The 13,009-nt window shown below is 36.9% G+C and overlaps 1 protein-coding gene across 1 annotated transcript in view; it reads left to right on the forward strand.

Moving 5' to 3' along the window:
* Positions 1–13,009, forward strand: part of LOC106875366 (uncharacterized) — a 113,697-nt gene that overhangs the window by 55,980 nt on the left and 44,708 nt on the right. Inside the window, exon 2 of the mRNA XM_014923459.2 lies at positions 10,958–11,112. Coding sequence (XP_014778945.1) covers positions 11,020–11,112 — 93 coding nt within the window. The 5' untranslated portion in view covers positions 10,958–11,019. The remainder of the gene's footprint in view (positions 1–10,957; positions 11,113–13,009) is intronic.

Here is a 13,009-nt window from a genome sequence, read left to right on the forward strand (position 1 = left end):
CATTCTGGGACTGATGAATTAATACAAGTCTTGTACTTGGGCTGATACTGTCAATTGTCCCCATCTCCAAAATGTTATGGCTGTTTGCTAATATTTGTCAACATTACAATAACAGAGCTTGTAGTGTGCTGGTTGACAAAAACTCTCTCTCTCCATAAACTGAATCCATGGTTCACTTTCACTTCCAAGCTGAAACGTATTTGAACACTAATATCCCTGGAAAAGATATGAATATTATGGATTCCTATTTAATCTCTTTAAACCCTCAGATTTAAGATCTTTATAAGAAACCATTCCATCACATCATTTAACATTGACTTTTCCATGCTTGCAAGGGTCAGATGGAATTTGTTGGAGCAGATTTTCTATAGCTGAATGCCCTTCCTGTTGCCAACCCATATTTGTTATTCAAGTAGGGCAATATTTCCCCTTAGATAGACATGTTTTTCATGGAAGACTAGAAACACACAATCATGCTTGTATGACAGTGAAGCTCATTTACAACCATCACATGATGTCCTTTGCTTCAGTCCCATTGCATGGCACTTTGCAGGCCGAACAAAGGCTTGTGAGAAGCCTCTGTATGTGTGTGTGTGTGTTTTATCCAGCTGGAAATTTATCTCATCCTGGAAAGATTCTTCAGGAACATTCACATCTCTTATTAATTAGGACAAGGAACTTTATGGGCAAGTGAGTAGCCATTTGTTTTTCCCATTGGTGGGATTTTTTTTTTTTTTATTTCATAATTTCTACTGAAGGGTGTTTTGTTTTCACTTAGGTTTGCAGAGTTGTGAGCTTTCGAACACACAGCAGGATGGAACCCTATCAACATTATAATGCTGCCTCTTGAATATCTCTTGTTCTGTTTACCTGTTAGTATTGAGAGTAGAAGTAAGACGAGAGATTTCTGGGTAGGGATAGTTCCTAAATTGGCACGAAATTTGATGAGATGTTCTGTGGTTTAACGACAAAGTGAGTTTGACTGATCTCACACAGCAATGAATAAATTGATGAAAGCGATGGGTGGGGGGACAATTTTTTTTAATGAAACAGAGAAAAACAAAAATCCCCAGCAAAAAAAGCAAAACAGTGTTGCATGACATTTAATCTCTGCTTCCTCAAGTTGACCGATTCCTTCTCATATCCTATCTGTGTCATATGTTAACCTTTTCATGTCTTTACCAGCTTCCTTTTCACCCAAACACTTAATTGAAACTAGGTTATTGTTGTTGGTATAATTTATTGTCAGTTTCTTATTTTATTGTTTATATTATTATTTTTTTTTCACTTAGTCGTTGCTGCAATCCCCCCACCCCCCTCCTCCCCTAATGTTCTTCTCAGTAAAGTTTACATACTTATTTGGTTTTCTTTGACTTTTTTAAAATTTTGATAATTTATTTGTAAGACTAGTAAGAACTAGAAAGGTTCTGTTCACATACACATATATACAAAGGTACATATTACAAAATATACTAATGTATGTATATATAAATGTAGGCACAAACGGTTTCTGATTTAAACACAAGGCCTGCAATTTTGAGATACGAGTGACTAGTCAATATCATTGATCCAAGTACTTGGCTGGTCCTTTTATTCTCAAAGTGGGCTATACTACACCCTGGAGGAACAAAGGGGCTTGTAAAGGGTGATAGATGAATCTTTTAATGATCCTAATTTCCAGAAGTATTTTCAATTTTTATTCTGTGTACGAACAATTTGGTTATACATTAATGGTGGAAAATGTTTTGACATTCCATATTGTTAATGGTGATGAACTTGTCAGCAACAGTATTTTTAGTGTGTATTTTTGTTGAATCATAGGAAGGGGGTGTTGAAAGAATGTTGTTTAATAGAAAGGTACAATAGTTAGGAAGACGTTTGAAAAGCACTATGCCAAACGTTGAGTCAAAAACTAAGACCAAGTTGTGATGCATCAAATATTTGCTTATAGTAGGGTGGTGCTGCGATAAGTAGCCACCCACACCAAACTAGCAGCCGGAACTAAATTATTCAAGCCTGATATTACATGTGCGCACATTAAAAATGGGGGAATCACTGAATTGCAGCAAGAGGTTGTTGAAAATGTGTTAGTGAAAGAAGAAAGGGCAATAGTTTGAGAAAAATTTGAGAAGGACTGCTATAATGAGTCTGAGCTTGTTTCATGTATACGTAAATATCTGTATATATATAATGGCATATACAGATGCATGGATATGCAATGTTACAAATGCATGCATGTACAAGGGCACTCATAAATGAATGTATGTTGTTGTTGGCACTCCGTCGTTTTACGATGTCGAGGGTTCTAGTTGATCTGATCAACGGAACAGCCTGCTCGTGAAATTAACGTGCAAGTGGCTGAGCACTCCACAGACACATGTACCCTTAACGTAGTTCTCGGGGAGATTCAGCGTGATACAGTGTGTAAAGGCTGACCCTTTGAATTACAGGCACAACAGAAACAGGAAGTAAGAGTGAGAGAAAGTTGTGGTGGAAAAGTACAGCAGGGTTCGCCAGCATCCCCTGCCGGAGCCTCGTGGAGCTTTAGGTGTTTTCACTCAATAAACACTCACAACACCCGGTCTGGGAATCGAAACCGCAATCCTATGACCGCGAGTCCGCTGCCCTAACCACTGGGCCATTGCACCTCCAAATGAATGTATACATAACGGTATACATAAAGGAATATATACACAATGTTGACTCATACATGTAGACATATTTTACCCATGTACTCTCATATATATACATGTATAAACATGTATTCATAATCCGGTATGTGTACACACACGTATGTCTCTAACTGGAAGTATGTACTGTCTATCATGTTTTCCCTGTTGTTTATGTTTGTGGAGGTAATCTCATTCAGTGTCTGCTTTAAAGCAACTCCGTTTTGGTCTATTTGAAGTCTTTGAAACTCTCAGATCTCCTGACAATCTTTCCTACAAGTTACAATTCTCAATAATAAAATCTAGGACAAATGGTGCTAGCAGACTGAACTGTGAAGAGAGCTAAGAGAATTTATGTAAGGGTATGGTAGGGCAAGGTGCTATTTTTTTTTTTTTTTCTAATTGTACTTACCAGATCCTGGGTGTATCAATTCATTGGGGTATGTTGTTGTTGTTTAGCTACCAAAACCCAATCTAAAGTAAATTCTTCTAAAACAGTCCCCAAAGGCTTGAATGGTGGTCCATCAAATTTTGAAGCCAAGTGATGTTTGTTTAATACACACTGGATTCAGTGACAGGATCCTGTTCTCAGATTCCCTTGAAATCTTTTCCATTCCAGCCCCACTACCATTTTTTTTTTTTTTTGTTACTTATCACTGTTCAAATCAAAACAAATGAATAAGGAACACTGTCGTAGATGTGTGAATCACAGTTGAGAATATATAATCTCTCAAATTAGCATGTATTTGTTTATTTATTGACTGCCAGTTTGTTGTGAATGAATTTACTGTTTTCATTGTGTGTAAAGTGATGCCTGTCTACATAAGTTTTCCTTGCTGTTAGCCTATATTTTATGCAACAACTCTTCTCAGATGACAATATGTCAGGGTCACCACACTTTGTTATAGCCTTTTCCATAATATATTTCTTTAAGGTTACATTTGATCTAGACCATTTGCTAATTGCATATATCTATTTTGGAATCATGCCTGTATGGAGAGGGAGTAAGATAGCTTCTAATCAATGTGAAATAAGTCAAACATTTGGGTTTTGACCAAGTGTGTTATTTCCCATTACCACTTTGTTAGTCTGTTTTTTTTTTGATCAGCTGGTGTTGGTTGTGATAAGGGTGTTGTTATAAACTTGATTGAGATAGGCATGAGTGGCCACATATCCACTTGTATTGAGGATGACTGACCTCATTATATCTTAACAGACCAAATGCCAGTACTCTCCTACCTTTTGGAAAAGAGCTTCAGATATGTTGTCTTTCAAAATCCACCATCTATTAAATTCTAAGAGGGGGGAAAATAGAAACAACAGAGTAGTTGTATGTAGCATGAATATGATTTGGTTTAATAAGTAACCAATTATAACTGAAAGTCGTCATGTGAGAATGTCAAATTTTAGACTTTCTCATTGCAGACTGATATGTTATGTCAGCAACAATATCAACAACTGCAACATGCTTCTGTAAAATCTTTCTTTAATTTTCTTTCAATAAATAAACTTTACAGCCTTGCAGTTGTCTGAACTGTTTTTCTTTTGTAGTGATTCTGAAAGACATGCATGCATATAAGGAAACTAAACCAACCAAATCAAATGATTGGTCAGCTCTGTTGTACATTTATTTCTGTTATTGATTCATTCAACATCACCTGGAGTGTTATTACACTCTTCTCTTTTTGCATGGCTGACAGATGTACTATTAATTGAAAATGGACTGGTTAAAGAAAATGAGAGTGCCCACTTCTAAAAGCAATTAGTTCCAACTGTTTATAAATGTCTAAATTTGTCAAAATGCCATTCCATGAAAATATCTGACAGTATTTTGACTGGTCTGATCACCACCACAACTCTGTATTTCATCTCCCAAATCAGACATGCATGAATTAACTAGGTTGATGTCTATTGAAATATTCAACTGACAAGCATTTAATACCTGTTGCCTGTAATCCTCAAAACACACTTCAACTGTTTTCTAAACCTGCCCCTTGCCTACCATTATGGCTGTTGTAGTTCCCATATAAATCAATGTTGTATGTATATTACAACTTAATGCCTTTCCTAATGCTAACCACTTTACAGACTGTAAAAAACAAAAACATCCTGTACACTTTGAAAGAACTAGAAAGAACATTGAGCTATAGAAACCATTCCAAAGGAGACATTATACAACTCGATGCAGTTCTCTGGCTCACTGGATCCTGATGTGAACCATTTAATTAATGTCAACATGGAAGATGGATGGTAGATGATGATGACAATGACAATATATTATCTAACATATTGCCAATATTGTTTTTATTTTCATTTCAAGGTTATCTCCCTTGCCTTTATCAACCAGAATTTAAGTTGTGAATTCTTTCTCTTCACCAGACATAATTTCAATTAGTCCAATTTTCTTGGTTCACCATATTATTTTATATGTTGGCAACAAATCTTTTTATTAGACTGAAAAAGCATCACAAGGTGACAGCTACAGTTAAGTTTCTCGTGACTGACTAACTTTTGAAACTTCAGTCATATACATTTAGCTGAAACGTCTGCTCAGAAGCCTCACTACATAGGAGTAAACAGTAACGAGACCTCATTAACTTCATTGATAGCAAACTGCAGATTTTCTAGAGGAAGATGTGAAACTAAATCAGCACAGGATGCCACTTTGGAATGCCATTCTGTGGTATGCTGTTCCCACTGATGCTATAAATTCTCTTTTACTTTTTGTTTTTGTCTATTTGTTTTTATTACTCATTCTCCAAATTGTTTTTCAGTCAGAGCTGAAAAACATCCTGTTTTGAACCCATGGTTATGGTATTCTCTATATCTCTGTCACTCTCCCTTCCATATAGTAGGCTTGTCATTTGTTTTTTATTTTATTTTCTAACTTTGCCTTTTTCTGTTATTCATTTCTGAGCTAACTGTTACCTAATAGTGTATGTAAAAAAAAACAAAAACAAAAAAAAAATCTTCTGAAAACTAAAGAGCTTTTAAGGATTGCAGCTTATTTCTGGTTTTATGGTGGTGAGCAGATGAATAAATATACTCTTGGATAAGACATTAGTCTATTGCATGTAACCTTTCCAAATGATCTCATTGCTTCTTGGATGCTAAGAAAACTAAAGTGCTTCAGATAAGGGATTTCCTCCAGTAACACAGCTAAAAACACAAATGGTGAGTTTTAAATTCTGAACCTGTAAGTAGGTAGTCTACTATCTTATCTGTTTGGCTATCACACTTTTGATTTCTGCCTTAGTGTATATGTGACGTGGGAATGAATTTTTTTAATGTTTATGTTTTTGTCAAACATTTAAGCAACCTAACTGAAGTATTTTCTATTGAAGATAGAAACCTGTTTGCAAACTTTGGTTAGAAAATAAAGTTACAGTCCAACACCTGTAGTAATAATAGTTTTTTCCATATAGGCATGAAGTCTGAGGTTTTTAATGGAGGGGAGAACTGAAGTCGTGATAGCCATCATTTTCCTGAATATGTTATAACTTTAAGTGAAACAGTAGATACTGACTAGCAGTATTCCATTAACCAAACATATTACATCAGATAATGGTAATATTTATCTGTTGTTTATTTACAGATATCACAAAAGCAAACACTGCCATGTTAAAATTATTATTGGCTTCAAATGTTCTCCTGTTCTTTGCATTGAAATCCAATTTAGAGGTGGTGGTGGTGGTGGTGGTGGTTCAAAGAGTCAAGAGTAATATTATCTTAATATCCTGTTGACTTAGCCCTGGAGGGCTTGTTTCTTGTTCACCAAAGACTGGAAAATATAAAAACCATCCATTTAATTCTGCTTGAGCTGTAGAACTGTTGGGTATGCACTGTAATATAAAGGCATTACTTAAAAGAAGGATTCAAGAACCCAGAACGTCCTTCTACCATATATCTCATCCATGCTTGTACTATATAACTGTCTCTGCATATGTATGTGTTACTTTCCATATCTAGGTGCAGGCATGACTGTGTGGTTAGGAAGCTTGCTTCCCAAGCATATGGCACCTTGGGCATGTCTTCTACTAGAGTCTCAGAGCAGATCAAAGCCTTTTGAGTGAATTTGGTAGCCAAAAACTGAAAGGAGCCTGTCATATATATATATATATATATATACTCTTTTACTTGTTTCAGTCATTTGACTGTGGCCATGCTGGAGCACCACCTTTAGTCGAGCAAATAGACTCCAGGACTTATTCTTTGTAAGCCTAGCACTTATTCTATCGGTCTCTTTTGCCGACCCGCTAAGTTATGGGGATGTAAACACACCAGCATTGGTTGTCAAGCGATGTTGGGGGACAAACACAGACACACAAACATATACACACACATGCATACATACGACGAGCTTCTTTCAGTTTCTGTCTACCAAATCCATTCACAAGCCTTTGGTCGGCCTGAGGCTATAGTAAAAGACACTTGCCCAAGGTGCCAAGCAGTGGGACTGAACCTGGAACCACTCTTGTGCCTATATATATTTGTGTGTGTTCACATGTACCCTTGTCTAGACCTCATGTGATGGTTGTAAATCATTATCAATGTGATGCAAGTAAGTTTATCTTCTATGAAAAAACAAGTCTGCCCATGGGGAAATATCACCTTGCTTGGAAAACAGCTAAGGGTTGGTGACAGGAAAAGCCTCTAGTTGTAAGAAAATCAGCCTCAGCGAATTCTGACTGACCTATGCAAGCATGGAAAAATAGACATTAAATGATGAATCTATATCAGAAACACTGTATATCCACAGTGTATCTATATTTAATGTCTTACTATTGTGAGTTTAAATTCTGATAGAATCAAGATTTGTTGCATCCAGGATCAGGGAAGCAGGAGTAGGTTGCTAAGCAGAATATCATTTTGTGCTATGATTTTCACATTACTTTCTTCACTGAGAATTTCAGTAGTTTTTCAGACTTGAACTTTTTTATATTGAACACTCTGGCTGGCTGGCTGGCTGGCTGGCTGGCTGGCTATGTTGCTTCACTTGATCTTGCCATGGTTGAGTGGATGTCTCATGATAAATGTTACTTACTTTCTGCTGCTGCTGCTGCTGGACAAACTTCATTAACTAGAACAATTTCATGGAACCCTTTACAAAGATGTAAACAGGGTTTGGGGTTCATGCTTTAAGTCAGTAATGTTAAGTCAAACCAGCTCCAGAAGACTTAAGATCAAAGACCTGCCATTCCATGACTATCACATCTGTTTCTTTTTAAAGGACAGTGTATCTGGAGCTTGATTATCTAATGTGTCCTTCCTCTTTTCATGATGGAATTTAAGGGAAATTTGAACAGTTACATAGAAGTTCCTTTGTTGGTTTGTATCTCTTATATTAAGATTTGCATGTGACCACCATCATTAAACTGGCATATATTTTGACCCTTCGTTTATTGAAATTATGTCTACCACATGTAGTGCTGATAGTGACCTTTCTTATTAATGGAGTTGTTTCGCTTTGCCTCAAGGTCACCATTTTCTTATATTCCTACATTCTCATGTTAGCTATTTGAATGTTTCTATTGGTAGAAAGTCAGTCTGTTTATCTGGTACCACTTGGAAAAAAACAACACTGACAGTATTGTTTGGTGTTCAATGGTAGTGGTAGTGGTGGTGTTTTGGTAATTGTCAGAGAATTTCAGATATTTTCAGGATTGGCTTTTTTTTTTTTTTTTTTTTTTTTTTTTTTGTTTTTTTTTTGCTTCTAAACATTGAGTAAAAGAAACTACCTTGTCTCTGTTGATTCCAGGTTTCATAGTCATTCCTTCTTTTGTCACCATCACATTTAATCTAAATTCCTTTGATTACACCGTTCTGACTGTAATCTGTGAAATTGCCACCAATTCTGATACTTAGTTCTTTCAGTGTTTCCTACTATAAGGAAATATATTAAGTGTACAGGGAGTAGAACCAGGTGTTTCTGAATTCATGATGTCAGGATTTGTCACTGAACTTCTGGTTAAGAGTTGTCTCTTAAGTAGGGCTCCTCAACTCTCCTCAGTTAGACATTGGAGGTGCAAGCATAGCTGTGTGGTTAAGAAGCTTACTTTGCAACCATGTGGTCTCAGGTTCAGTCTCACTGCATGGCACCTTGGGCCAGTGTCTTCTACTATAGCCCTGGGCCAACCAATACCTTGTGAGTGAACTTGATAGATGGAAACTGTATGGAGGTCTTCATGTGTTTGTGTCTGTGTGTGTGTGTGCCTGTTTCCCACCCCACTGCATGTTAGCCAGTGTTGGTTTGTTTATGTTCCCAGAACTTAGTGGTTCAGCAAAAGAGGACAGTAGAATAAGTATCAGACTTAAAAAGGAGAAATAAGTCCTAGGGTCGCAGTCCAATGACTAAAATAAGTTAAAGCTGAAACATAAAGATTTGTATCTTACCCTCGTCTCTGTCAATAAAGCACCAATCTTAAGCGCTCGTAGTTCATATCCTGCCATTGGTACCAAAGCATCTATAGCCTGTCCATTTATTTCTTTACATCCTTGTTCACATAACTGTAAGTAGGTATCATAGAAGGTGAAATTCTAACATAATGCTCTAAATAACAGCTGTATTATAAAAATGAGAAACCCACTAGCATCTAGTTCAGTATTTTGAGTTCTGTATGTATATTTGTCACTTCTTTCAGTCATTGAATTGCAGCCATGCAGTTGAAGGATTTTAATTGGACAATTCAACTCCAGTTTTATTTTTGTTTTTTAAAGTCTGGTACTTATTCCATTAGTCTCTTTAGTTGAACCACTAAATCACAGGAATGTGAACAAATCAATACCAGAGTAAAGATTATTTGCCAACATAACATGGCAGTCCTGGTTTAGGACAAATGTTGCTATAATTTAGCCCCAGGAGACATCATCTCCAGCTGGCTATACAACACGATCTGTGTCCTTATATTTTCAAACAAGGACAGATCGTGTCGTATAGCCAGCTGGAGACGATGTCTCCTGGGGTTAAATTACAGCAACATTCATCCTAAACCAGGACTGCCATGTTATGTTGGCAAATAATCTTTCCTCTAGAGTACTGTTGCTGAATATCTCTCATTGGGAGATTTACAAATAGTAATTTTCTTAATCAATACCAGTTGTCAAGCGATGGGTTATAAACTCAAACATGTACATACACACACACACACATGTATAAAATGGGTTTCTTTCAGTGTCTACTTACCAAATCCACTCATAAGGCTTTGGTTGGTCCAGAATATAGTAGACACTTGCTCAAGGTGCCATGCAGTGGGACTGAACCCAAAATCAGGTGGCTGGGAAGAAAACTTTTTACCACACAGCCATTATGTAAAAGAGATAAAATGAATGTTTTAACAAATTAAATTTTTCTGTCTATTTTCTTATGCTGTATTATATTTGGAGGGATTATCAGTACAGTAACTGATTGAGTGTGGAGGCGCAATGGCCCAGTGGTTAGGGCAGTGGACTCAGTCGGAGGATCGCGGTTTCGATTCCCAGACAGGGCGTTGTGTGTGTTTATTGAGCGTAAACACCTAAAGCTCCATGAGGCTCAAGCATGTGGGGGGCGACCCCTGTTGTACTCTTTTGCACCAACTTTCTCTCACTCTTTCTTCTTGTTTCTTGAGTACTGCTGCGATGGACTGGTGTCCCATCCAGCTTGGGGGGGGGGACACATACGCCATAGAAACCGGGAAACCGGGCCTATGAGCCTGGCTAGGCTTTAAAAGGGCACATAAAAAAAGAAAAAAAAAAAGCTGATTGAGTCATTTGTATACAGATTGGCATTTACTATTCAATTTGAAAAAATTCTAATTTCTGTGTCTTCAAAATTTCTAGCTAAATGTTGTTTCTATTTACAGGTTTAGTTTGTCTTGGAAGTTGTCAAGCTAGACGTTTCGGCATTTTTGTATTGCACTTTAAAATAATTTTGAAACGTGCTCATTAACAAAATGGAACTAAGCAATACTTACTATCAGTGAATGAATGTTCTGTGATATTTTACACCTGTCTGTAATGATATATATATATGTGTGTGTGTATACATGATACCTTCTAGGCTATCATTCTTTTCTTCTACATTCATGTTCATGTACTTTTAATACTTGCGTCTACACTTTTGTCAATATTGCTTGTTAATTTCCCCCTCCAAGTTGAGTATCCTATTCTTTCTACTATAGGCACAAGGCCTGAAATTTTGTACAGTGGGACGGAACCCAAGACCACATGGTTGGGAAGCAAGCTTCTTAACCACACAGCCACGCTTATGCCTCACCACTGATTACTTTTTTCATTTCCATCTTTTACAGGTGTATCACATAGACCAATGTAATGTTTACCACTTGGAGATCAGCTGACAGGCTGCTGCAGGATGTCTTTACTAAATGGCAGTGGGTCCCCTAAGAAGAGGAAAGTTGTACAGGTGATACTCTTAAGTGGGGCTGAATTCAAGACATATGTAGATGTAAGTTTTATTCTTACTACTTTTGCTGCTTCGTGTCTGTGCAGTTGTTGCATATCTTGCTGCAAGGGTGCAAACGATAGCTTGTGTATATACTAAAGTGACAGACTGACTGACTGTGTGTGGTGAGGCTTCACAGTTGAGTAGTTGTGAGATATTGGTCTGTTAACCCTTGCTCTGGTTGAGTCACTGATCTGCTGCAGTACCACTTACCCAACCCACAGAGCTAATAATGATTGTTGTTGCTGTTGTATTTTAGCCCCTGCTCCACCCTGGTCATCTTTGCTTGGACACTCCTTTGATCAAAAGCATTCCAACGTTGACCATTGTATTTTTCTTTCAAGCACAATATATCTAGGTATACATTGTCTAATTTGTCTTTTTTTTTTTATGATGTGAAAGGAGGGAAATTTAGCTGCTATTTCTAAACAAGTCAAACAACCTTATAGAGACTTGTTGTTGTTGAACTTTATTATATCTACAAGGGAAAAGGATCATACACATGATTTTTACTCAACCAGGGAGTCAGCAAGGAATCTTTTATATGATACTGCTAGAAATAGCAGTCAAATCTCCCTTAAATCACATTCATCGCTATATACTGTACTTCTACATATGTTATTTTCATAAAACAATAGAATGGGTGTTTATGAAACACCTTTAGTCATAAACCTATTAAACCAGGACTGACCTGAGGCCTAAATGATACCAGAAACAGCAGTATTTATATTTGTCAGAATTCACACTTTTTAATAATTGATGTTTAATTACTTAAATCATATTACTGAACAACTTCCTGACTATGTTTCTAACAAGCCAACTTCCTATTGTGCTTTAATTACTTTTCAATATAATTAGACATTGGAGTAGCTTACTGAAATGTTGGCAACATCATAAATTGTTATACATAAAATGGATCTAGGTTCTGGAGTCTCATGTTGTTAGTGCTAGGTCGGCATTATGTTCCTTCACACATTAGCTTATCAGAATAAGTGTGGTATCATAATTAAACATCGTTTGTGTGTTCTTAAAAATAGAAAAAAATATCTTTAGACTGCATTTTTGAATGAGGTACAATAATAGGAACGTTTATGTGTGTGTGGGTGTGTGTGTGTGTGTGTATGTATATATTGGTTTCAACAATTTTGCAAGGAGAGAGTAAGCCGGTTACATCAGCCCCAGTACTCAACTGGTACTTATTTGACCAACCCCCAAACAGATGAAAAGCAAAGTCGCTCTCGGTGGAATTTGAACTTAAAGATAAAGGAAATGCTGCTAAGAATGTTACCTAATGTGCTAACAATTCTGCCAGTTTGCCTCATATATATATGGGCCGACCAAAGCCTTGTGAGTGGATTTGGTAGACGAAAACTGAAAGAAGCCCGTCGCATATATGTATATATATGTGTGTATGTGTGTGCATGTTTGTGTGTCTGTGCTTGTGCCCCCAACATCGCTTGACAACCGATGCTGGTGTGTTTACGTCCCCGTAACTTAGCGGCTCATAATAAGTGACCGATAGAATAAGTACTAGGCTTCAATGAATAAGTCCTGCGGTCGATTTGCTCGACTAAATGGCGGTGCTCCAGCATGGCCGCAGTCAAATGACTGAAACAAGTAAAAGATAAAAGATATATAGAATAACACTCACGCAAACATTATTAACAATACAGATCACTACGACCATCAACAGGTCAATGTCAGGACACCTAACCAATTAACACTGCTACTATCATAGCACTCCTTCTTCGAACCCAAAAGAGTTAACAAGTGAAACAGAGACATGCAGAAACAAGAAAAATGCCGCTGTTACTTGAATACTATACAAATACGTCTTTAAAAAGACTTTTCTTTTAAATTTACCAAAATTTAATTTTTCAATAATTTTTCAGAAATCTAT

This window comes from Octopus bimaculoides, chromosome 4 (assembly GCF_001194135.2).
Source record: "Octopus bimaculoides isolate UCB-OBI-ISO-001 chromosome 4, ASM119413v2, whole genome shotgun sequence".
NCBI lineage: Eukaryota > Metazoa > Mollusca > Cephalopoda > Octopoda > Octopodidae > Octopus > Octopus bimaculoides.